The 27,300-nt window shown below is 37.9% G+C and overlaps 1 protein-coding gene across 1 annotated transcript; it reads left to right on the plus strand.

Annotated features, from left to right (window-relative positions):
* Nucleotides 1-854: 854 nt before the first annotated feature.
* LOC114083845 (myosin-1) lies at nt 855-23,223 on the plus strand. Its single transcript, XM_071603929.1, has 38 exons — nt 855-1,058; nt 1,167-1,310; nt 1,438-1,594; nt 2,666-2,693; nt 3,466-3,580; nt 3,679-3,771; nt 3,906-3,969; nt 4,635-4,733; nt 4,826-4,929; nt 5,051-5,189; nt 5,403-5,521; nt 5,610-5,759; nt 6,586-6,756; nt 7,200-7,512; nt 7,599-7,666; nt 8,776-8,863; nt 8,950-9,067; nt 9,356-9,479; nt 9,568-9,704; nt 9,803-10,058; nt 11,605-11,847; nt 11,928-12,104; nt 12,931-13,076; nt 13,159-13,249; nt 13,339-13,728; nt 14,479-14,605; nt 15,959-16,077; nt 16,224-16,420; nt 17,661-17,844; nt 18,123-18,288; nt 18,374-18,498; nt 18,934-19,242; nt 19,329-19,532; nt 19,962-20,087; nt 20,176-20,346; nt 20,623-20,727; nt 20,846-20,941; nt 23,071-23,223. Exons 1-38 carry the CDS (start codon nt 855-857, stop codon nt 23,221-23,223), a joined length of 5,820 nt encoding a protein of 1,939 aa, XP_071460030.1.
* Nucleotides 23,224-27,300: the final 4,077 nt, after the last annotated feature.

Consider the following 27,300-nt stretch of genomic DNA (forward strand, 5'->3'; position numbering starts at 1 on the left):
AAGGAAAACGTTTGTAAAATTTTTACGAGAATATTAGTAATAAGGTAAGAAAACATGTGTAATATATTTTATAATAAATCTGAGAAAATACTAAAGACTGATGAAGAAGCTGGGTTTGTCAGAATTAAGGGGACAAGATAAATTGATGTATAATAATTTTTTTCCCCAACAGAACCATGTGAAGCATAGCTCTTCACAATTCCACTTTCTTATATATTAATCTTTGTAACTCCCAACTTTATAATAATAACATTTTTACTATGTACAAAATAGTTCCTAAAATTTTGCAACATATACTTCTCATTCTTTTACCTCAGAAAGCCAGCCCTGAGCCCTTCTCTGCATCCAGCATGTATTTTTAGAGGTACAAAGGATGTATAAAGAGAAGAATGCTCCCTGCCTGCAAATTGCTTATAATCCAATAGGGAAAATAAAAATCATGCCTGAAAGACCCCACAGCATCCTGCTGTCATCTTGGCTTTGGGTTCTGCATAAACCAGTGATAGGCAGCTTATAAATATCAATATATAACAAATGAAACACAGACAGCAGTCAGGATAGATCTCCCAGTAGGTGAGCCAGAAACAAGCGTCTCTTTCCAAATGCATGATTGAGTAGCTGTCAGCACTGGCGCAGAACAAGGAGACTGATATTCCACCTACAACCAAGCCAGGGAGGTGGTGATACCCAATGCAGTGCTAAGCACCCCACGGTCAGTGAATTTAAAACAAACAAAAAAACTCTTTTAAAATGTGATGAATCTAATGGTCTAGTTTATGAATTTCTATAATTTCCTTTCTTCCTTTGCCAGGAGGCAGGGTCCTTAATTGGGCTACCATCAATAACCTGCAGCCATGAGTTCCGACGCTGAGATGGCCATTTTTGGGGAGGCTGCTCCTTACCTCCGAAAGTCTGAAAAGGAGCGCATTGAAGCCCAGAACAAACCTTTCGATGCCAAGACATCAGTCTTTGTGGCGGACCCTAAGGAGTCCTTTGTAAAAGCAATAGTGCAGAGCAGGGAAGGGGGGAAGGTGACAGCAAAGACCGAAGCTGGAGCTGTGAGTAAAACATCTGCAGTTGATTAGACTGTTTGAACTACACCTTATTTGGGGTTAGGTTAGCTGACCATTATTTTCTCATCTGGTTTCTCCTGTTTTACTGGGTAGACTGTAACAGTGAAAGATGACCAAGTCTTTCCCATGAACCCTCCCAAATATGACAAGATCGAGGACATGGCCATGATGACCCACCTGCACGAGCCTGCTGTGCTGTACAACCTCAAAGAGCGTTATGCAGCCTGGATGATCTACGTGAGTTCTTATGGCCTTCTACTTATAGGGAGCTAATATATATTTTTTTAAAGAATAAATGATTAAAGTTCTTGACAAATAATTATACTTCTTTAAAATATGTATTTTCTTTACTTTTTTGGTGCAGACCTACTCAGGCCTATTCTGTGTCACTGTCAACCCCTACAAGTGGTTGCCAGTGTATAATGCAGAGGTGGTAACAGCCTACCGAGGCAAAAAGCGCCAGGAGGCCCCGCCCCACATCTTCTCCATCTCTGACAATGCCTATCAGTTCATGCTGACTGGTGAGTGGCTCGATTGGTTTTCATGTAAATTATTTTATCACAAAATGTTAGTGTTAAGAAGACATTTAGAAATAATCCAACCCAATCCTCTGGTTGTTAAGAAGAGGTGACCAAAGCCCAGAGAGGTATATGCTATCAACACTGGGACTAAATCTCAACTATCTATTCCCATGAATTTACCAGAACTTGCTAATGCTTCATCCCTGTTTCATTTGTTTATAGGCTTCTTGCTTAGAAACTAACAGATTTTATATATTTAAATAACAAGAGCAAGTCTAAGTAATATCTGAATCATATCCTGTCTGAATAGAAAAGCAAAATACATTTTAAATCCTTTTATTCCCTTTTTTATTGTTGATTATCAATTATATACTTTTAGAAGTATTAATTATCTTTTAAAAGCCATCAGAGTATATCTCAGGGGTGATAGCCTCTCCTTGAATGAAGATGATGTTTTGGGGTCACATGCATACACACAGAAGTTGTTCTATTCCCTCATAAAAAGATTTCTTTTTGATTGAGACACCCTTTCTCACCTGATCTTTCTTTAACACAATGGTACACTTTTGGGAAGGCAAATCATATTAAGGTTCTAATCTGTGCCATAAGGGGGAAAAAAAAGTTTTTCTTTGTGAGGCCAATTGACCCATTTAGAAACTAAATCTCAACACTGGCTTGAAGAATGCTATTTCAGCCTGTCAGATCATAGTTCAAACCCATAATATAAAATGAATTTTTCAGTATCATGCATTAATCAATAGACAGCAGGCCATTGAAATCTACAGATGGCAACTCTGGTAGTGTCTGGCTTTGGGGTATGGGGCTCTTAATATTAAATCAACAGGATATACTTCTTGTATTGACTTAAAGAATCTAAGATATGACAACATTTTATGTTTCTCTTTCCCAACTTAATTGGCTTAAGAGTAATATCATGTATAACATGACAATAACATTTTGGAAATACCATTGAAAATATGACACTTATATACTCACATGCCATGTTTCCCTATAGAAAATTTTATTTATGTAACTAATACATATGCTGATTGCTCACTATTTTTCTTTTAGATCGGGAAAATCAGTCTATCTTAATCACGTACGTATTCCTATTCTGAGACTTATTGGTATTTTTTTCTCACTAGAAAAATGACAAAAAAATAGTGAATACCCTCATACTAAAGCAATGGCAGGATCAGTAAGAAACTAGATATCAGTTTAGCTTTATTGTAGGATGTAGACTGAGTCCAAATGTAAAATAAAAATGTTCCAAATTATCTCATTTGCTAGTTTAGTCCTGAAAATCCCACAGGACTTCCCTGGAAGTTGGATATATAAATTACCTTCTATGTTCTTGACTAGATCCTAATACAGGGCAGAGAAGAGCCCACAGCCTTATGGGAGGAAGAGTTGTTTGGAAATATACCAGTGACACATTTGCAAGTCCTACTTAGGGAAAATCTGTCTCTTCAAAGATATAACTTTCACTTCATCTGTAGTCTAAGGAAGCTGAAGAACACATGCACATTCCATACAGTTTTTTACTTAATGTTTTATTTACTATGTAGTTGTTGAGTGGCTGCTTTGTGTATCCCTCATAACCAGATCTAAACACCTAGAAATGAATAAGGAACATTTTTAAGCACTCAAGCAATATGTGTTAAAATGAATAATGAATGGATTTCTCTATTTGTCAGTGCAAAGCAAGAGAAATAATATGAGCTATTTGTAGGCTGCAAAAAGATCTAGAAGATTCTCTGACAGAAACATATAAAAACATCTAGATGCATGAGGTAGTAAATGCTAATGGTAGAAATTATTTCATTTGTCACAATGCATATTTTCTCATGTATGTTGGTCCTTGTGGACAGTGGAGAATCTGGTGCAGGGAAGACTGTGAACACCAAGCGTGTCATCCAGTACTTTGCAACAATTGCAGTTACTGGGGAGAAGAAGAAGGAGGAGGCAACCTCTGGAAAAATGCAGGTGGGTCTGGCTGCCATGGTCAGAATCCAGGCTCTGTTAGGGCTCTCAGGTATGAAATTCTTGAGCCCCAGATGCAAGAACTGCTCTCTCCTTTGCAGGGGACTCTGGAAGATCAAATCATCAGTGCCAACCCCCTACTGGAGGCCTTTGGCAATGCCAAGACCGTGAGGAATGACAACTCCTCTCGCTTTGTAAGTCTTTTGGTCATAGAAGGGTATTCTCTGTCTTTAGATACCAGAGGAAGCATATTTAATTTATTTAAAACACATTTCTCTTGTCTACCTCCAAGTTTAGTATATAACATCATCTTTTTTTAACTTACAAGGGTAAATTCATCAGGATCCACTTTGGCACTACAGGGAAACTGGCTTCTGCTGATATTGAAACATGTGAGTAACAGGACCTTCTAAACAGAATTCAAGAATGATAAATGATGATTTGGAAGAACACTGCAGCTCCTGCTGAGAGTAAAGCCTATAAAACCCTAGTCTTCTGCCAAACATGCCTGTGATTAGTGCCAGTCTTATCTTGAGCCCACATGTACTTTACCCACTCCAGGCATGAGCTAATGATTCTGTTGAAATCATTGGGAACTAATGGGATTGTCTAAAGTATCCTGTTATCAAACTATTTTCAGATTTTTCCAGGAAAAAAAGTAACATTAAGGGTAAACGAATTGCCTATGGGTGGAAGACAGGTTATTTTTTCCTCATCTGAGCCTTGATTACTACTGCTCTTAGTAGCCCCTCTGGCACAGAATGACAAGAGACCTTGGGGAAGGAGCAGTCTTGAGACTCAGTTCATTCCAAATGTCAAGGTTCTTCTGTATGAGAAGTGAATGATGTCTTCTGCCAAGTATGTATCACTGCCTTTCTGGAGATGATAGGAGAAACTGCAGTGGTATTTGTAGAGACATTGTATGTGGTACCTCATGGGAACACTCAGCTGAAATCTTAAGGGGCCAATAAGATTTAACTGATGACCTCAAGCTCTAAAAATCACTCCAGAGCACTTTTTAATTTTCCCCAAATTCAATGTTTATTATCCATTGCAGATCTTCTAGAAAAGTCCAGAGTTACTTTTCAGCTAAAGGCAGAAAGAAGCTACCATATTTTTTATCAAATCATGTCTAATAAGAAGCCAGATCTAATTGGTAAGGAAAAACTTAAATATATAGCCTAGAAGTTAATTGTTGTACTAATATTATCTAAAATAAAACTTATATCCTCAATTCTGTGTGCTCAGAAATGCTCCTGATCACTACCAACCCATATGACTATGCCTTCGTCAGTCAGGGGGAGATCACAGTGCCCAGCATAGATGATCAAGAAGAGCTGATGGCCACAGATGTAAGTTACACATTATGTATAAGAATGACAATAATAGCCCACTGTAGGTGTGGTTAAGAATAAAATTCTCCTAAATAAGTTAGTGTCTTTCTAACTTTTATCCTTTCATCTCTCCTGGTAGAGTGCCATTGACATTCTGGGTTTCACTTCTGAGGAAAGAGTATCCATCTATAAGCTCACAGGGGGTGTCATGCATTATGGGAACATGAAATTCAAGCAAAAGCAGCGTGAGGAACAAGCTGAGCCAGATGGCACTGAAGGTACCAAACCAACCTCCATCTGAGTTTAATGAAAGAATATAGGGCAAAAAGCTGAATCCAAACTTGTCTCCTTTACAGATGATCTTTGGATGAACATATACAAATTTACCCTCACACAGACCTTTTATAATACAATATACTCACTACTCTCTCCCTATGAATTGTGGGGCCCAAGAGTAGGTCATATTTGGTACCTGAATTATGTTTCTGCAGTTGCTGACAAGGCAGCCTATCTCCAGAGTCTGAACTCTGCTGACCTGCTCAAAGCCCTCTGCTACCCCAGGGTCAAGGTCGGCAATGAATATGTCACCAAAGGCCAGACTGTGCAACAGGTAAGTGCATGATCTCAATGAATCACACCCATCCCAGGCCTCCGTGACATGTTTTTGATAATATTAACAAACATTACTGTTTGTGAAGGTGTACAATGCAGTGGGTGCTCTCGCTAAAGCTGTCTATGAGAAGATGTTCTTATGGATGGTCACCCGCATCAACCAGCAGTTGGACACCAAGCAGCCCAGGCAGTACTTCATTGGGGTCTTGGACATCGCTGGCTTTGAAATCTTTGATGTGAGTTAGCAGAAAGTTTGTAGCAGAAAAGTTTACAAATTTTGTTGCTGTAGTCATACATAGAAAAGATCTATAAAAAATATCTGCACTATAAACTTAATTCACACATGAAAAAGGTTCAAAAGATCATAAAAGAGCAAAAACTTTGAAATAATACAGAACTAAATTTAAACTCCAACTCTGCAATTCCTAACTATGTGATAAGGGGAATGGTATTTAATTGATCACTGAGCAATTTCAGTGAAGACCCATAGGTAAAGCATCTTGCATTTCAGATAATACATTCATTTCTGAGATCTTTTTGCCAGTAACATGATTTCTGAATTTAAAGCTACTAGACAGTCCCAAGCACATAGTGTTTAAGATGATTGTGATTGAGAAGATGGTGAAGGCAAAGATGGCATCAAAGAGATGGTAGAAACACAATGAAAAAATTCAAAGAAAGACTTTAAGATTCCTATCTGACTAATTAAGGGAAGTGATGTTTAAATACCAAGGTATAGAGAATGGAAATGGCATCGTAAATAAATTCAAATTTGTCTGCCTAGGAAAGAATACTACATAGCATAGGAAATAAGGCTACTTTTTGTCCTCTACCTGATATCAGTATTTTCTAAGGTACTATCTCATCTAGAGGACACATTTCTAAACTTTTTCTATATGTGGACTGATAGAAACTGGATGAAATTTCAGTCAGGGCTTACCACAGGAGGACAAAACCTATCACCCTAAGAGGGAAGTCAGCCTACTCAACTGAGAAAGCCCCTTTCAAAGATAAAACTTTTGTTATAAATTTAACTTTAATTTGTTTTTTCCACTTACTTAGTTCAACAGCCTGGAGCAGCTGTGCATCAACTTCACCAACGAGAAACTGCAACAGTTCTTCAACCACCACATGTTCGTGCTGGAGCAAGAGGAGTACAAGAAGGAAGGCATCGAGTGGGAGTTCATTGACTTTGGGATGGACCTGGCTGCCTGCATTGAGCTCATCGAGAAGGTTCGTTTGCTTTTTTTTCAGACCACAGATTATACCACTGTACAGTGTGTAAAAGAAACTCATAAAAACTTGGTATGTTCTATGATAAAATATTTTTCTTTGTACCATGCTAAAATATTTTTATTGGATTCTGATAAAGCTAATTTTCAAGTCATGCTTGGACAAATATTGTTCTAAGGCCCTTGGCATAAAGACACAAACTCCCCCAAAGCACAGCCCTCATCTCTCTTATTCTGTCATGTTCCAAAACCTGATATAACACCTTATTCTTCATAGACACTCAATAAATATTTGTTAAATTAGTGACATCTGACCAAAGAGATAAGAGTTCATTAACTCTGTGGAATTAAAGAATGAATTAGTCAAATGGATTATTAATGTCCCATGTTGTTTCTCTAAGCACACAGAATTCATGCGGCATTTGTTTCTTTTCATTCTCCCAGCCCATGGGCATCTTCTCCATCCTAGAAGAGGAGTGCATGTTCCCCAAGGCAACAGACACCTCCTTTAAGAACAAGCTGTATGAACAGCACCTGGGCAAGTCTGCCAACTTCCAGAAGCCCAAGCCTGCCAAGGGGAAGGTTGAGGCCCACTTCTCACTGGTGCACTATGCAGGCACTGTGGACTACAACATTGCTGGCTGGCTGGACAAGAACAAGGACCCCCTGAATGAGACCGTGGTTGGGTTGTATCAGAAGTCTTCAATGAAAACTCTAGCTTATCTCTTTTCTGGAGCTGCAGCTGCTGCTGAAGCAGGTAATTTTCAATAAGTCAATCTTTTACATAAAACATAAGCAAAGAAAATGTGTATTATGATTGCTTGTGCTTTCTTTGCCCCACAGAGTCTGGTGGAAAGAAAGCTGGCAAGAAGAAGGGTTCTTCTTTCCAGACCGTGTCTGCTCTCTTCAGGGTAAAAACTTCATTTTCTCTCTAACTGAATATAGGACATTAAATTTTACTCTTCTGTGTGGAGAAAGGGATATAAATCTTGCAAGAATTTTAGAACTGAGTATGACTCAGGGAAGCTGGTCAGTCAACAGTGGTAGAACTGAGTTTTAGGGAGCATCTGGATAGTTTGGAAGAGAAGCCTCAATAAATAAGAAAGGAGAGCCAAGAAGTGATGCAAGCGAATGACAAAAATATCAGGTGGCAAAATTCAACTTTGGGGTTTGGGAAGGTCCCCAAGGGAATAGGATTTAGTGTAGCATGAGACTTGCTTGAGCCTCTGGGAGCCTCCAAGTGATTCAGGTACTTAAGCTTATATTAGGATAGCACTGAAATGAATAGATTTTGAAAGCCAAAGACAGATGAATAGTGGTGGGAACTGGAGGGTGAGTCAAAAGAAAGAAATAAAATAAAACAGACATGATAAGAAATGGCTCTTTAGGGAAACTTTACTCTTATTTTGGCAATTCCATCCCAAATAACTGAAGCTCTGTTATTCCAACTGGAGGATTTCTATAGAATGGAAAACTTTTTACCCTGGGTAACATGGCCTTTGGTTTTCTGTCAATTCCCAGAATGAGATATTAAAAAGGCTACTTTCTACAGAACCAATAGGGGGACACAACTCTGTATCTACAACATAATATATGATAAAGGAATAAACATGTGATAGAGAGGTAGACAAAACTGAAAGCTGGGTAAAGAGAGAAATGGGAGAGCTGGAGGAAGACAATGAATTATTATTAAAACCAGACCATATATCTAGGCAGAAGACTAGGTGGAGTATATTTCCATATGTTTAAAATGTCATACTAAATTTACAGCATAAGCTAGAAAATTCAACGGCATTGAACAACCACTTCGAAAGCTAATAGGAAACATATATAATGTACAAAAGTACCAAATCAGATCACATGTTGAGAAAGTGGAAATTCCAGAGATAACTCTTTTGAAAACTCTAATCTAAACACTATTCATTAGAACTGAACCAATGCCAAGAATGGGATCATTATGTCTGTATATATAAAGGTACAAAACACTGCATTTTAAAATCAAATATTCATGACTCTACAGGAGAATTTAAATAAGCTGATGACCAATCTGAGGAGTACTCACCCCCACTTTGTAAGGTGCATCATCCCCAATGAAACCAAAACTCCTGGTAAGAGATTTCCAATATCTATCCAGACAAGCTCCAACATGTTTGCTGTAGTCCATGAGATATGGCACATGCATTCTTTCTTTTAGGTGCCATGGAGCATGAACTTGTCTTGCACCAGCTGAGGTGTAATGGTGTGCTGGAAGGCATCCGCATCTGTAGGAAAGGATTCCCAAGCAGAATCGTCTATGCAGACTTCAAACAGAGGTCAGATGTTTTCATGTGAATAATTTAAGAAATTTCTTTAATTTTTCAATGAAGAATCCTTTTTGCCTTCTATTAAAATTGAATAGAAGAGAAAAACTAAGACTATTTATGGACATATAAAAAGTATAAAATCCTTTGAATATACAGAGAATAGATATAAAAGTAGATACGATTTCTTGTTTAAGTTAGACCACCCAATGGCTATGTTGTTCCTATGCTAGGAAGATTTCTTGTTGGTGACAACAGCTATCATATATTTGATATTATTTATTTATTTGGATTAAACAGATACAAGGTATTGAATGCAAGTGCTATCCCTGAAGGACAATTCATTGATAGCAAGAAGGCTTCTGAGAAGCTCCTTGGGTCCATTGACATTGACCACACCCAGTATAAATTTGGTCACACTAAGGTAACATTCTCTAAATCCAATCTGATACTATTCCTGTTCTTTTGAATTTTATGCAACATTTCTAATCTGGAACACTGCCCCCACACAGGTCTTTTTCAAAGCTGGTCTTCTGGGGCTCCTAGAGGAGATGCGAGATGACAAGCTGGCCCAACTGATTACCCGCACCCAGGCCATGTGCAGAGGGTTCTTGGCAAGAGTGGAATACCAGAAGATGGTGGAGAGACGGTATTAGCAATGATAATGTTACCTAACCTATCATCCTAGCATTTTAAATTCTGATTCATGTTATAATCTAATTTTGAACATTTCTTTTCCTATCATAGAGAGTCTATCTTCTGTATCCAGTACAATGTCCGTGCTTTCATGAATGTCAAGCACTGGCCCTGGATGAAGCTATATTTCAAGATCAAGCCCCTTCTCAAGAGTGCAGAGACAGAGAAGGAGATGGCCAACATGAAAGAAGAATTTGAAAAAACTAAAGAAAGCCTCGCAAAGGCTGAGGCCAAAAGAAAAGAACTAGAAGAAAAAATGGTTGCTCTGATGCAAGAGAAAAATGACCTGCAACTCCAGGTTCAATCTGTGAGTATCAGAACTCATTTTCCCCCAATATCATGCTAAAATTTCAGTTCAGTGATCACTAAGGAAAGATCTAGATTCCACATAGCAGAGTGACTTGTTATCAGTCTTTTCTAACTCATAATTTCTTTGAATGTTCTATAAGATTTCATGTATAACATTGCTAAAAATCAATGTGGTAGGATTCCTTGTTGTTCAGGAAGCAAAAATAAACAAACAAAAAAATCTTTCCTTTCCTCTAGTTGTCCTTCCTGGAAGAATCCTGGATAGGAAATAAAATCTTGGCTACCTAAAATTTTCCCTACTGAAAAAAATGCAAATAAAACAGAAAAATTGACCAATATAGTCAATGAAGAGAATTTGTAATGAAAACACATGAACTTGAAAACAGTGTTCTGAGCTTTTATATCTCCTGTCCCCTACAAACTTTCTGCTCAGTTTTATTTTTAGAAACTTTTTACTTCCTGAAAGAGTAGGAGTGTATCAAGGATAATGGCAAGGCTTTCTAGAGATAATGTCAATTTTTATACAAAGCATGAGACACAGAGCTGATAGTCTCTTTCTAAAGACCCAATAAATATTCAGAGGCTTGAGGAAAAATATTTGATGAAGGGCCATTGTCTAATCTACTATTAGGCCCCAAACTGGCATCAAAATCAATAAGAGAAACATTAAAGTTTACACCCCAGTTCTCTGAATTCAGAAGAGGAATCTATTGGGCCCTTGGGTCTATAGATTTTCTACACATAGTTTAAAAATTGAAAGAAAGATGAATTACAAAACAACTAGGTTGGTCTATAATTTTCTTGCACTTTGAATAAACTAGAATTTTCTAAATTGAGAAGAGGGTCATCATACTTTCAAGAATCAAGAGATAATTAAAGGGAATATGTAAGTGTGATTCATGTATTCTCTTCTTCTTTGGGTACAGTATGACCTCTTTTCAACAATACTCCATCAAATACCAATTCAGTAAATATTTTATGTATTAAAAATACTAGGGATACAACTTTGAGCAAGAAATATTTTCCATGATGTCACAGATTTTATTTTTAAACTCTTCTTTTTTCTCTTGAGCAGCACACCTATTACTTACCAAATATCACCTTTTAACATGTCCCCTTCTCCTTCGTTCTTCCATGTGTTCTCTTTAATTCCAAACTATTCTGTCACTGGAGGGCAAATCTTCTCTTTAAGTCACTTTTCTGTTATCACCCTTTCCTCTCAGCTACTTCCTAAATACTCAAGCCTTTTGTTTACTGGTTCTTCATATTCTAAAGTTTCTTAAAATAAACATTAAACAAAGAAAACTGATCTGAAATTATATGCCCCACATTAAACATATGTCATAGCAAATATAACAATATCAAAATTTAATCAGGAACCATGATTTAAATTTCTTTTTAATCTCCAATTAATAATTAATGGCCAATTAGTGTTTTCTTAATGGTGAAAAGCTAAAAAACAATGCAATGCCTTAAAACATAATTTGCTTATTTGGGTTTATCTAAGAAACCCAAATCTAAAAGTGTCTATTGTCTCTCCATAGGAAGCAGATAGCTTGGCTGATGCAGAGGAAAGATGTGACCAGCTGATCAAAACCAAAATCCAGCTTGAGGCCAAGATCAAAGAGGTGACCGAGAGAGCTGAGGATGAGGAAGAGATCAACGCTGAGCTGACTGCCAAGAAGAGGAAACTGGAAGATGAATGCTCAGAACTGAAGAAAGACATTGATGACCTTGAGTTGACACTGGCCAAGGTTGAAAAGGAGAAGCATGCCACAGAGAACAAGGTATGAAACATACTCTGTTGTACTGTATCCAGGTTCTTCTCAGTCAGTAGCAGAGGTCACCTCTTTCTTAACCCCTATAGGTGAAAAACCTCACAGAAGAGATGGCAGGCCTGGATGAAACCATTGCTAAGCTGACCAAGGAGAAGAAGGCCCTCCAAGAGGCCCACCAGCAGACCCTGGATGACCTGCAGGCAGAGGAGGACAAAGTCAACACCCTGACCAAAGCTAAAATCAAGCTTGAACAGCAAGTGGATGATGTAAGCCTAGCAGCATGTAAAAATAATTTTTCATTTTATAACTAAGCACACATGAATTTTCATTCTTATGATTCAATGAGTACTCACCAAGTGCTTCCTATGAATAAGAAGTATAGAACATAATCCTCACTGCAAGGGCCAAGATATACACACAAGTAATTTTACAAAGTCAGTAACGATACTTAGCTATGAGTAACATATAATATGGTTAAAAAGAGTTAAGGGGAAGAAAGGTTAGTATGTTCATCAAGAAAATCTGTACAAACAAAAACAGATATTTGGCTAAGATTTAAAGGCTAATGACTATGGGAGGATAAGGAACAGGATTGTATTCTAAGCAGGGAACACAGTAAAGAAGAAATAATGGTCATTAAAGTTTAGACTATTAAGAACAAAGGGAACTCTAAATAAAGAATTTGGAAGATAAATTTGGCTTTAAGTGTGATCTGATATCTAATAAAGAACCAATTGAAAAGGCATGAGTAAGGGAAACATTAACAAGAATCACTGTTTGAAATATATTGTCATGGTCTCCATCCCATGTGGTGAGGTATTGATTACAAGGGATTCGAATGGGGAGAGAGATACAGAAGACATGATGTCTCACTAGTAGTTTGTTGTATAGTTCAGCACATTTCACCTTTTAAATACTGAATCCTTGGACTAGGTAAATATCAACAAGCATGGAATTGATGGGATAATTTTCCTAATTCATATAACAACCAAAATAATTTGCTGATAAGATATGAATTAATATTTAAAAGTTCAACCTGAGACAAAAAGTGATGTATTCTAGGAACTATATTCATATATTACTAACTTTTAGCTTGAAGGCTCTTTGGAACAAGAAAAGAAAATCCGGATGGACCTAGAAAGGGCAAAGAGAAAACTGGAGGGAGACCTAAAATTGGCCCAAGAATCCACAATGGATATAGAAAACGACAAGCAACAACTAGATGAAAAGCTTAAAAAGTAAGAAGCAAGTGACAAAAGTTTCAGGAGCTGAAATTACTATTAGTATTTCTGTGATTGACATAAAGTGTTCTTCTAATAGGAAAGAGTTTGAAATGAGCAATCTGCAAAGCAAGATTGAAGATGAACAGGCACTTGGTATGCAGCTGCAGAAGAAGATCAAGGAGTTACAGGTAAGTACATGATCTCCATCACTTTAATTCAACAAGAAAAATAAATGACTGACACAAGAAACTGAGTTTGTATTTTCCACCATTTCCAGGCTCGCATTGAGGAGCTGGAGGAGGAAATTGAGGCAGAGCGGGCTTCCAGGGCCAAAGCAGAGAAGCAGCGCTCTGACCTCTCTCGGGAACTGGAGGAGATCAGTGAGCGGCTGGAAGAAGCTGGAGGAGCCACTTCAGCCCAGATTGAGATGAACAAGAAGCGGGAGGCTGAATTCCAGAAAATGCGCAGGGACCTGGAGGAGGCCACCCTGCAACATGAAGCCACAGCTGCCACCCTGAGGAAGAAGCATGCAGACAGTGTGGCTGAACTTGGGGAGCAGATTGACAACCTGCAGCGGGTCAAGCAGAAGCTAGAGAAAGAAAAGAGTGAGATGAAGATGGAGATTGATGACCTTGCTAGTAACATGGAGACAATCTCCAAATCCAAGGTATAATTATGATTTAAGTCTCAAGGAGGTTTTTGTAGGACAGAAACTTTCAATAGTTGGCAAGAAGAGACTTGGGTGTGAAACTTTCAATAATTGGCAAGAAGAGACTCGAGTAATACAAGCTGGGGCACTTGGAGTAGGGAATTAACCCCAGCTTGCTCACTCTTTACTCAACAGTAGACATACCCAAATAATATGGAGGCTGAAAACTTAGCCTATTTCAAATAAAAAAAAAATACATCCAACTTGAGATTTTTAAACCCTTCATATTGATTACTGAGCTTTTATTTTCCCCTTAGACACAATATAATTTGCTATTCACAAACATCTCATGAGCTGACTTAGTTGTTATTAATCTCATATCAGTGAATACAATTTACTAAAGATGTTAAATTCTTTTTTAAATACTTTTTTGGTTGTAGATGGACATAATACCTTTATTTTATTTATTTTTATGTGGTACTAAGGATCCAACCCTGTGCCTCACATGTGCTAGGCAAGTGCTCTACCAGTGAGCCACAACCCCAACTCAAGATGTTAAATTCTCAAAGCAATGTTTCCCCTCCTCCTCCTCCTCCTCCTCCTTCTCCTCCATCTCCTCCATCTAAGGTCCTTGTTGTTTTATTTGTTTATAACAATAGTTTATTCTCAAAGTAAATGATTATTGCAGCTATGTAAGTTTCAGATTACTGAAATTTTCTTGGGGGCAAATACTTGCTTGAGATGCCTTCTACTACTTTTTGAATGCAGGGAAACCTTGAAAAGATGTGCCGTACATTAGAAGATCAAGTCAGTGAGCTCAAGACTAAGGAAGAGGAGCAACAGAGGCTGATCAATGAGCTGACGGCACAGAGGGCACGCTTGCAAACAGAATCAGGTGGGCCATTTACTGTTGCTTATCTAGAATGCAGATTTACCCTGGCTATGTTACTCTAGATCATATATTACTGCTCCTGGAGGTATTTACTAACATGAACAAATTATTGACCACTGGCATGTAGCTGCTTTCTTTCATAGATTGATGAATCAATTGATGGTTCAATCATTTCAGGTCCTTTGGTTTGGGAACATTTTAAAGCAGATTTGGTTTTAATCAAAAAGTTATCAAATACCAAATATCAAAAAGTTATCAAATACCAAATATCAAATACCAAAATACCAAATACCAAATATCAAAAAGTTATCAAATACCAAATATCAAATATCACCTTTTCAAAATGCTTTCACAAACTACTTGTTTGTTTTCCGATGAGCCGATGAGCCACATCCTCAGTCCTATTTTGTATTTTATTTAGAGACAGGGTCTCACTGAGTTGCTTATCGCCTCACTTTTGCTAAGGCTGGCATTGAACTTGTGATCCTCCTGCCTCAGCCTCCCAAGCTGCGGGGACTATCATGCCCGTCTTAAATGTTTTTTATAACAAGATTCAAAGTAAAGTTTTTAGTTATAAAGGCAGGAAGTACATTTCCTGAAAATAAAAACTATATTCTCAAAGAGTCAAAAAGCTCCTTGTGTTTTTTTCATTCTTATACATGTTTATTCCTAGTAATAATTAATTGCTTATTAGTAAGTCAATACTATGAAAGAAATAAAACTTGTGATTCTTATTAAAGTCAAATGAGATGTTTTCCAAGTAACTAGGTTAAAAAAAATGGTGCTGAAGGTTTTCCTCCTCTTCTAATATAATCTAGTGTATATTCTGAATTACAGCACTTAAAGAATTGAAGACAAATTTAAATGCCATTTCATTTAGGAACTGATTAGTTATTCAGAACTAACTCATCCTGGGCTTAGGAGGACCACTAATCATTTATTAATATAAAAATGCTTCCAAACTTTCTTTTGAGCATCACTTCTACTTATAGAATCAATTGTTTAGAGCCTCCTACATTTCATAGAATAATTTTTGTTTGTTTGTTTCAATAAACTTTCAGTGGTCAGAAAATCAACACCACTGCCTCAGGTAAAAAGCACTGAATGTTTCGTTGGTTTGATTTACATTTCTTTTCACAGGTTTCTTCATCACTTTCTACTGTGATCATATAATCTTAAATGTCATCTGAAATCTTTGGGGTTGTTCATAAGCATGTAATATACTTTGAAGGTCTCCATACTTCTTATTTTTCCATAGATTTGCTCATCAGGGTTGAAGCAGATATTGGTGTTTTTTGTATTCAGTCTCTCCAGCATGTAAGTCAGGTTGAGTTTTCTGGATCTTGGTGTTCACAGGTGAATATTCACGTCAGCTGGATGAAAAGGACTCATTAGTTTCTCAACTCTCAAGGGGCAAACAAGCATTCACACAGCAGATTGAGGAACTGAAAAGGCAGCTTGAAGAGGAAGTAAAGGTAAATCCTACTTGTCATCAGTATAGTTGTTTTTTGGTTGTTTTTAACTTACTTTCACAATTTTTCTACTGGTGATCTATAGGAGCTTGGGGAATAAACACTACTTTAAAGATATAAAATTAGGTTGCCAATCTGTATATTCTCAGGCAAAGAGTGCCCTGGCTCACGCTCTCCAGTCCTCCCGTCATGACTGTGACCTGCTTCGGGAACAGTATGAAGAGGAGCAGGAAGCCAAGGCTGAGCTGCAGAGGGCCATGTCCAAGGCCAACAGTGAGGTTGCTCAGTGGAGGACTAAATATGAGACTGATGCCATCCAGCGCACAGAGGAGCTGGAGGAGGCCAAGTATGTTCTAGATTTAATTAAAATGGAAATACTTCTGTTAACAAAGTACATCTGTTATGAGTTCTAAATGGGCAAAGAGGATCCCTGCTCCCTCCCACCAAAACTAAAAAAGTAGGGGAAAAAACATAAATACAACCCTAAGCAAGAAATACAAGCGCCCTTGGATAGGGAAAGAAATGACAGTAGCGATTTGGAAGAGAAAAGGATAAAAGACAAGAGGAAGCTGAATAATTCATTTTTAAAGGGGGAACTTTGGACCTCATTTCACCTACACAGGGACTAATTGAATACAAGTTACTTGCATTCTGCCAATTCTCTTCCCTCTCAACCACTAATGGAATAATTGGTCCAGGGTAATGGGTGTAAAACTTTAAAGCTCAGTTCTTTCTTTTTAGATGTAAAAATGTGATTATATGTACATTTATTTTTTGTAGGGGAAAAGTAGAGATATGTTGTTAAAGACCAAAATGTATAAGAAAATTCTATAATAAGAAAGAAAATATAGTATTTAAAAAGGAGTAAATATTCAAAATAATTAAAAACTAAATTGTAGTAAGAAGAATATGGACAAGAAAGGACCAACAGATTTGACAAAAGTTTAAGATGACATTGAGTCATTTTTTTTCTTCTGGAATGAATGTTTTGGTAAATGCTTAGGAGAGATTCTGAGATGAGTTTTCAAAGCAAAATATATATTGAGTTGGGAAAGCTTCTTTTAATTAGTGGATTAATAAAAAGCCAGTAAAAAATAAGGGATATAATTAAACATACAAAATCGAGTGTATTTCATTTGAATTCAATATACCCAACACTTGAGTCCTTAATATATATGACAGCTCACAAGAATACAAAGATTGGTATGATACAGACTCCACCTGCTTGGGATTAAAATTAAGTAGAGGCAGGCATGAATAACATTAATTCAAGGTAGATGTGAATATTCTACAAAGGAAGAATAAACCAGCTACCTTGAAGATGCCTCAGACTTGTCATGGATAGCCTTAATGGCAGACTCTGTGTCCAACAAAATTGAAATTTGAAAGTTTTCAGTATTTGTTGTAGGGTAGTAGCAATGGGTTAATATAGAAGTGGAAGCACAAACCAAGCCTGAGAAGTGAAGTGTTAAAGAGGTCTGCCCATGGGAGTTGCTCACTTGTCCCCACTTGAAACACCCAAATCTGTTGGTAGTGAATCACTATCAATAGTGATTCACTTCTATCATTTGTATTTCACTGTTTAGGAAGAAGCTGGCTCAGCGTCTGCAGGATGCTGAGGAACACGTGGAAGCTGTGAATGCCAAATGTGCTTCCCTGGAGAAGACAAAGCAGCGGCTGCAGAATGAGGTGGAGGACCTCATGATTGATGTGGAGAGAACAAATGCTGCCTGTGCAGCCCTGGACAAGAAGCAAAGGAACTTCGATAAGGTATTCTATCCCATCTCTGCTTCCATATTCAACACATGATTAACCAGAGCCTGTGACCTTCCGTGTGCCTCATTCAAACCACCTGAGGGTTGTTCTCAGTAGCTTGCTTCTCTGGTAGGTGGGTGTGAAGGAGATGTTCCTGTGCTTCCTATTCTTCTCGGTCACAATTAGTTTTCAGTCCCAGATCACTTCAACTCTGGCTGGGAGCTGCCAGAATAGATGGCTTTCATTCCATCAAACTTTCTCCCTAAGTTTCTGGACCATTTCTTGCCCTTTAGATCCTGGCAGAATGGAAACAGAAGTATGAAGAAACTCATGCTGAACTGGAAGCTTCTCAAAAGGAGTCCCGTTCCCTCAGCACAGAACTGTTCAAGATTAAGAATGCTTATGAGGAATCCTTAGACCAACTTGAAACCTTGAAGCGGGAAAATAAGAATTTGCAACGTGAGCATATTTTACCTGTTCTTTAATAAAAGATTTGAAAGAATGTTTCCCCTCTCAACGAAATTCTCTATTTGTTCACCAACAGAGGAGATTTCTGATCTCACTGAACAGATTGCAGAAGGAGGGAAACGTATCCATGAACTGGAAAAAATAAAGAAGCAAATTGAGCAAGAAAAGACTGAACTTCAGGCTGCTTTAGAGGAGGCAGAGGTAGACATTTTATTTTACGCTCTAAAAGGAGTTAATTCATTTCTTTTACACTCTAAAACAAATACAAGAGGAATTAACGTCTAGTGAATGCAAGGATTATTGAATCATGAGAAATGAAAAATGATTTTTACTCTGTGTACTATAAAGATGAAGATGAAGAATTAAATATGTATAAGAATAAAATAACTATACATTAAGAACTGTGCTAGAGAATGAGAAAACAAAGATAAGTAAGTTAAGTAATGGTCCTGCACTCAAGGGCATGATCTAGCTGTGGAAATAGAGGCATACAAAACAATAACACATTTGTAGACATTTCTTGAACAATGGAATAAAGATGTATCATGGCAGCACAAATATAGGAAACTAATTCCTATTTCTAGAATATTACACACTTCTATACCCCTGCTAATGTTACTTTTTGCGGACTTTAAGGCATCTCTTGAACATGAAGAGGGAAAGATCCTGCGCATCCAGCTTGAACTGAACCAAGTCAAGTCTGAAATTGACAGGAAAATTGCTGAGAAGGATGAGGAAATTGACCAGCTGAAGAGAAACCACATTAGAGTCGTGGAGTCAATGCAGAGCACACTGGATGCTGAGATCAGGAGCAGGAATGATGCCATCAGGATCAAGAAGAAGATGGAGGGAGACCTCAATGAAATGGAAATCCAGCTGAACCATGCCAACCGCATGGCTGCTGAGGCCCTGAGGAACTATAGGAACACTCAAGGCATACTCAAGGTAAATGGCTTCAAAAGATGGTCCTAGGACAATTGGAATGACTGCAGCCTGAGAACATGATATCTCAATGATCTCTCATTGCACAGGATACCCAGCTACACCTGGATGATGCTCTCCGGGGCCAGGAGGACCTGAAGGAACAGCTGGCCATGGTTGAGCGCAGAGCCAACCTGCTTCAGGCTGAGATTGAGGAGCTGCGGGCCACACTGGAGCAGACCGAGAGGAGCAGGAAAATCGCAGAACAGGAGCTCCTGGATGCCAGTGAGCGTGTCCAGCTCCTCCACACCCAGGTGATTATAATACTAGAATGGTAAATAAAGTACAAAGGAGGGGCTTAGGGTATAGCCCAGTGGTAGAGCACTTGTCTAGCATGTATGAGGCCCTTGATTCCATCCCCAGCACCACCAAACAAAAAATAAAGGAATGAAGATGAAATTCTTGCTCAGATCTTAGTGCTACTTAGAAATTCATTCATAATGTGTTATGGAGAATTAAGTTTAAAACTTTCAATATTTTTGCATAACAATATTTTTGCTAATCTGAACTAAGACATACAGAATTATCTTTTAAAAATATATTTAAAAATTATCTTTTAAAAATATATCAGATCCTTTATGGAACAACAAAGGATACTAGTTAACTAAGAGTTCATTAGAGCATTGGACATGCTAATTTTGCTCTCATGTACTTAATATTTCTAAATTTGATATTTTAACCAGAACACTAGCCTGATCAACACCAAGAAGAAACTGGAGACAGACATTTCCCAAATCCAGGGAGAGATGGAGGACATTGTCCAGGAAGCCCGCAATGCAGAAGAGAAGGCCAAGAAGGCCATCACTGATGTGAGCAGAGGACAACACATTGGTGGGTAAACTTGAATCCCACTGTGCTCTCTCAGCTATTAACTGATTCTGTTTTACTACAAACCAGGCCGCCATGATGGCTGAGGAGCTGAAGAAGGAGCAGGACACCAGCGCCCATCTGGAGCGGATGAAGAAGAATCTGGAACAGACAGTGAAGGACCTGCAGCACCGGCTGGATGAGGCTGAGCAACTGGCACTGAAGGGTGGCAAGAAGCAGATTCAGAAACTTGAAGCCAGGGTAGGTCTTTTCAACATGTATTCCTATCACATTCCCAACCAGCTTATAACTCTGAATAACTAGTATTGCTAGATGATGAGGGCATCCTAAGATAAAGGAGAGCTATTCCCTACAGTCTGAGAGCTCATAATGGGGCAGTTGGATGAGGACATCAAAATCTGCACATGAAGGTGATAAAAGAAATATGTGGATCATTTGAAGAAGTAGAAAGTCATTGAGTATATGGATGATAGTAAGTTTTTCTTTTCTTTTTTTTTAATGTCCACTTTCTTTCAGGTACGTGAACTTGAAGGAGAAGTTGAAAATGAACAGAAACGCAATGTTGAGGCTGTCAAGGGCCTGCGCAAACATGAGAGAAGAGTGAAGGAACTCACTTACCAAGTAAGGAAAATGGCCTATCTCGGTTCTTACCCAACTACAATAGATTAAAAACTGTGTACAACAAAAGGTGATGATATTGATACTTTCAAGAAATTCACTCCTTAAAATATTATTTCAGACTGAGGAAGACCGCAAGAATGTTCTCAGACTCCAGGACCTTGTAGACAAACTACAAGCAAAGGTGAAAGCATACAAGAGACAAGCTGAGGAAGCGGTGAGTTTAGAAGCCCTGGGCAAGAGTGACTGGGCAGCCTCTAGTTCTCAGATGTTACCAGGCTGATTTAGTCAAAGGATAAAATAAAGGATGAGTAAAATGAGGGAAAAATAAATCAAAGAAAAATGATTGAGTGAAGGCCTGACAATGAGATGAAACCAAACATTTGACAAGTCAGAGAAAATGTTCTATGGAATATGTAACTCAGTGGTGGAGTGTGGGCTTGACACATGGGAGGCCCCAAGTTCTATTCCAAGTATATGCAAGGACCCATACACATACGCACAGAACATTTCTAGGAAGGGGAAAGAGCAAATGCAAAACTTTTTTTTTTTTTTTTTTTTTTTTTGTACCAGGGATTGAACTCAGGGGCACTCAGCCACTGAGTCACATCCCCAGCCCTATTTTATATTTTATTTAGAGACAGGGTCTAACTGAGTTGCTTAGTGCCTCACTTTTGCTGAGGCTGGCTTTGAACTCGCAATCCTCCTGCCTCAAGCCGCTGGGATTACAGGTGTGCACCACCACACATCAAATTCTTTTGAATGTAAAAGAGTTTGATTCAAGAAGCAGAAAGATAAGGAAGAGAGCAGCCTTAGAGGGGGCTGGAGAACTAGGCAGAAGGCAGATCACAGTGTCTTCCAGACCATAGCAAGACATCTGGATTTTATTCTAAGTATAGTGGGGTACTGGTTTTCACCTGGGTCAGACATGACTTGATTTATATTTTTTTGAAGAATATGTGGAGAATGCCATATATCCTTGAGTAACATCAGTGGGCACAGGGAGACATATCAGGAGGTTTTCCAGGTGGTTTTGTGGCTTGGATAATATAGTAATAGAGCAGAAAGAAAGAAGTAGAAAGATTCAAAATATGTTCTGGAGGAAACACAACACAAGATATGGTAACATGTTGCACTTGTGATGGTGAAAGAAAGGCAATCGAGGGAACTCATCAAGTTTACAGTATAAGTAACCAGGTGGATAGCGTTAACAATGGCTAAAATGAGGAACTAGGGAAAACCAGATTTGCAGGGCAAGAAGGAAACATGAATTCTGTTTTAGATACATTAAATGTGAAATGCCATTATATATTCAAGTCATGCCAACTATAGAGTTGAATGTAAGAGTCTGGAGCTCAGAGGTCTCAGTTATGTTCAAACCAGTAGATTCTTGGGGCTCCACCTTCTCTCATTTTCCCATCCCATAATTAATCTAAAATAATAATTAAATAATGCCAATTTCCTAAATACAAATATACATATCTATATATCACAAATGAGTTCTTCTGGTTGTTGATTGTTTTAATTTTTTTCCCTGGCCTCTAATGTCTGAGAGAAGAGAGAGGGTGGGGAAGTGTGTGCGGTGGGGAGACAGGAAGGGAGAGAGAATAAAGAAAGACCCACGTGTGCACATTCACACTCATACCTTGGACAAATTGCTTAATTTTTAGTTCCTCTTTCCTCATCTGTAAAAGGATGATTGAGGTGTTGTGGTTTTTTTTTTTTAAGGTATGCTATTTAGTGATTCTAAGTTTTATGAATGTTCCAAATCTGAATGTCACATCTGGGGAGGATTCTTAAAGAGACTTTTAGAAAAACAATGAATTATGGAGAATAAACTAGAAGTGGTCTTCTCAAATTCTCTGCTATATACTTAAGCATAATCAGAGACCACTCAGACTTTTTAAGGAAATTATATACTTGTTTAATTTGCAAACCTAATTAAGTGGCAACAATTTATATTCAAGACTAGTATTTTGGTTTAAAATAGATTGCCTTCGTGCAATCTATTAAATCTTTTTAAAAGGTTTGGTGTTCCATTCTCAAGATCCTGGGGAAAAAGAAAGAAAGAAAAAGATTGAAAACCTGGCATATTTAGTTATAGTTCTAACATGTTTAGCTTTTCTTAAAGTTCAGAGAAAAAATATCATTTGCCTTTCCATATTATCTGAGTTTAGGAGCATAAAAGTAACTAATACAACAAAAAAAAATAAAAAGCATTTCTCTAGATTTCTTTAAAAATTTTACTAGTGAATCACTTTTAAGTAAAAAGAAGTTCAAATCACATTGACCTAAAAATCTAGAAATTTGAACATTTCTTCCTCATAAATGCATTCCCATTCACAGGAGGAACAATCCAATGTCAACCTTGCGAAATATCGCAAGATCCAGCACGAGCTGGAGGAGGCTGAGGAACGGGCTGACATTGCTGAGTCCCAGGTCAACAAACTACGGGTGAAGAGCCGGGAAGTTCACACAAAAATCATAAGTGAAGAGTAATTCATCCAAATGGTGAAAGTGACCAAAGAGGCACAAAATGTGAAAATCTTTGTCACTCTGTTTTGTACTTATTACTTTTGGAGATAAAAAATTTATCTGCCAAGAACTTGTGAGTCAGTCTCTCTCTCTCTCTCTCTCTCTCTCTCTCTCTCTCTCTCTCTCTCTTTTTACTTCCTGTCAATTATCTTTTTTGTGACCTATTTTTTAAAATTTATTTATTTATTCTAATTAGGTATGTATAACAGTAGAATGCATTTTGATGCATTATACACAAGTGCAGCACAAATTTTCCTTTCTCTGATTGTACGCAATGTAGCGTTACACCACATGTGCAGTCATACATATGCCTAGGGTAATAATGTCCATCTCATTCTACCATCTTTCCTGCTTCCATACCCCCTCCCCTCCCCTTCCTCCACTTTGCCCAATCAAATTTCCTCCATTTTTTCCCATGCTCCACCCCCTATTATGGAGCAGTATCCACTTATCAGAGAGAACATTTGGCCTGTGGTTTTTTGGGGGATTGGCTTCCTTAGCTTAGCATGATATTCTCCAACTTCATCCATTTACCTGCAGATGCCATATTTATTCTCTTTTAATGCTGAGTAATATTCCATTTGTGTATGTGTGTGTGTGTGTATATATATATGACAGTTTTCTTTATCCATTCATCTATTGAAGGGCATCTAGGTTGCCTCCAGTTTAGAAATTATGAAATGACCTGCTATAAACATTGATGTGGCTGCATTACTATAATATGCTGGTTTTTAAGTCCTTTGGGTATAGACTGAGGAGTAGGATAGCTGGGTCAAATGGTAGTTCCATTCCAGATTTTCTAAGGAATCTCGATACTGCTTTCCAGAGTGGTTGCACCAATTTTCAGTCCCACCAGCAATGTATGAGTGTGCCTTTCCCCAGACATCCTTGCCAACACTTATTGTTGTTTGTATTCTTGATAGCTGCCATTCTGACTGGCATGAGCTGAAATTTTAGTCAATTATTTTTTTATACACCAAGAAAAGAAAAAAAATATTTTGCTTAAATTTTATGGAAAAGTGCTTAAGTAAAACATGATAGAGAGTGGTTATGCCAAGCCCAGTAATTATCACCATGACAGTATTAAGTACTGTTAAAATATTTAAAACTCCTCACTATAACTACATGAATTATTAAGCTAAAATTAGGATTCCTGGAGAGGGACCATGCTCTGAATATTTACTGGTTCTCTTTAAATACACTAGACTTGAGGGGTTTTGTTAACTACAGATGTTCAATTGTTTTATTGCATCTTCTCCCTAGTTATCATGTTAGAATAGTAAAGAGGGAATAAGAATGAATGTTCCTAATATTAATTGTTCTCTTTAGAAATTTCTATATTTTATAAGTTTTTTCCTAGTAGTTTTGATAGCAACAGGTTAATTAACATATAAATGTAATATATAAAGCATGTATTTTTGAAATTCAGTCCCATACTCTCATTATATTTAGAGTTTGATATTGTGCTTTTCTAGAGTTCAATGACAATTATTATCATCATTATTGTAACTACTACAGGTTTATATGTGCTATGGTTAGCACAGGCCTTCTATTTTTGTCAACTTTAATAGATAATATAAAAATTACAGGTATGATACCTATTAGAAATATAACAAAGGTCTTGTGAGAATAATAACCTATTGAAAGGAACCATATATAATTAAATATTTTTTATATTACCATCCAGTAGGTTAAACTATTCAGACCTCCTCTCCTATGGAAAATTCCCCTCTGGTTGTTATGTGCTTCATATCATTTCTGTTAATCACTGAAGTCAACTAATTATTATAATGCTATATCTTTTTTTTTTTCATGATGCTGGGGATTGAACCCAGGTCCTCGTGCATGCAAGGCAACCACTCTACCAACTGAGCTATATCCCTAGCCCTGGAATGCTATATCTTGAGCTAGATTTTAAAATAATTTACAAATCAATTTTTTGACAGTTTTTAATATCCTATTTTCTACCAAAGGTTTCTACCTAAAAATTCCAATTCCACATTGCCATTTCATTTAGTTGTTGACTTAATGAGTACAATGGATATATAAATGGACAAATGTTAGGTAAAGAGGCAGGAAGAGAAGGACCTGATTATGGTAGCAATTCTTAGCTGTATCTTCTCTTAATATTGACCTTCGTGGAAAACACAAGATCCCTGTGTCCCTGAGAACACCTACCCAAGCCCTTGGTTTAAATTGAAATCTGCCTCCCCTGATTACAATGCTTACCTCTTAGGAGTGACCATTATCCTCTCATGTTTTAAGAACTCCTCAGTTCTTATCAGAAATAACCTCTCTCTCAATCCCACTACTGCTTATCCTCTGGTAGAAAGATCTTCCTTCTTTGAGGTTTATGCTAGTTAGCTCTTCCACATAATTATTTTTGCTATCTACTGAATTTTTATTCATTAAAGATTTTTAGCACCTGCCTCCCCTCTCCACCCAACGCTTAGCACATTCCTAGGAGATTTCAATGTCCACATGCATGATTCATCCAATGCACTGACTCCCACCTCCATCACCTTCTCTTCTACTCTATCTCACCCTCAATAGTTCTCTATAAAATATCCTCAAAACTGCCCAACCTCCAAAGTCACAAAAATAAATATCTCTGTCCTGATTTTCTAGCTTTCTTTTTGGACTACTCCCAACATAAAACTTCTTCAACTCCGCTGGCACCTCCAACAGAATTGGACTCTCTTGCTTCTTCTATATTTATCAACCCTTATTTTCTTTTTCTTTCCAATTAAGCAAAAATTCATAGCCTAGCTTTATGGCCACTTTCTTGATAAATCCTTAAATTTCTTTGTCACTCTCTACCCTCTTGTCTCACCTAAGTGGAAATTGTACAATTATTGGTTCCCATTTATTCCCACTTATTAAACCTACTGGTTTTTCAGGGATAAAGTTATATAATCAAGTATCTTAGTCACTCTTTTTATTTCTATTTTAATTTTTCTCCACTCTCTTTAAAACTTATTCCCCTTTTGGTCTCAGCAAATGATCTCACATCCTGCCTAAAAGAAAAACAGATCAGCAAGTTGGTGGAATAGAAAGTCCCCCAGTCTTATCTCCCCACAGCAATAATAATTCTGCAGCCATCTATGGATAAAAGTGTCTTTTTGAGAGCTGTGGGACTCAGGTAGGAGAATGTGAAACCCTGGTTAACCCAAGACTTGGGAGGGGGTTTTGAGAAGCCAGACTCACATTCAGGAAGCAGACTCACTGATCATGGTCCCAGCTGCAGACTTGTGAACTGGTATATGGTCCCATGTGGCTGTGACACTGCTACCAGAACCATCTGCCAAAGGACTCAGGAGGGATAGACTCACCAATCTCATGGATCCTTAAATAGAACTGCAATTTGGCTTCATTAGCTCTCAGCTATAGTCTAAGAGTTGTCCTGCCTATCCAGTGACTCATCTATAGATGTCTGAAGACCTCAAGCTCTGTTGTAGAATCCAAAGTAGCCTGTGACTCAGTTCTAGCCCTTCTTAACCACTATCCAGAGCCAGCACTGAATGTTCAGGGAACCTCACAGTGACCCAGCAGGAGTACTTACAAGAACTCAAAGAAAGCCATATTTGTCCACATACCTGGTAACAGGCCCATTATTTGTGAACCCTGCAGTAGACCTTCATCCCAGTACTAGCCTGGCTTACCAAGGATCCCAGAGGCAATCAGTCTATCCAGGGACTAGATAGACCCATGCTGCTTGAAACCCTCATAACAGACTCTTCAACCACAGATCCCACTGCAGACCTTAATGCAGTCTTGTTATCAGTTCCAACCCCACTCAACCACAAACCCAGAGGTAACCCCATGAACTTGGGAGGCCCAACAGGTGAAGGTTTTTACTTGCTGAAGTGCATCTATAAAGACTGGAAGATGTATTTGCCCCTTCATATGCATAGATACCAATGTGAAGCTACAAAGATAACAAAGAATAATATAACCACAAAAAGAAACTAATAAAGCTTCAGTAATGACCCCCTTCCCCAAATACAGATGAATGAATTGTCTGAAAAAGAATTCAAAGTA

This window comes from Marmota flaviventris, chromosome 17 (assembly GCF_047511675.1).
Source record: "Marmota flaviventris isolate mMarFla1 chromosome 17, mMarFla1.hap1, whole genome shotgun sequence".
Classification (NCBI taxonomy): Eukaryota; Metazoa; Chordata; class Mammalia; order Rodentia; family Sciuridae; genus Marmota; species Marmota flaviventris.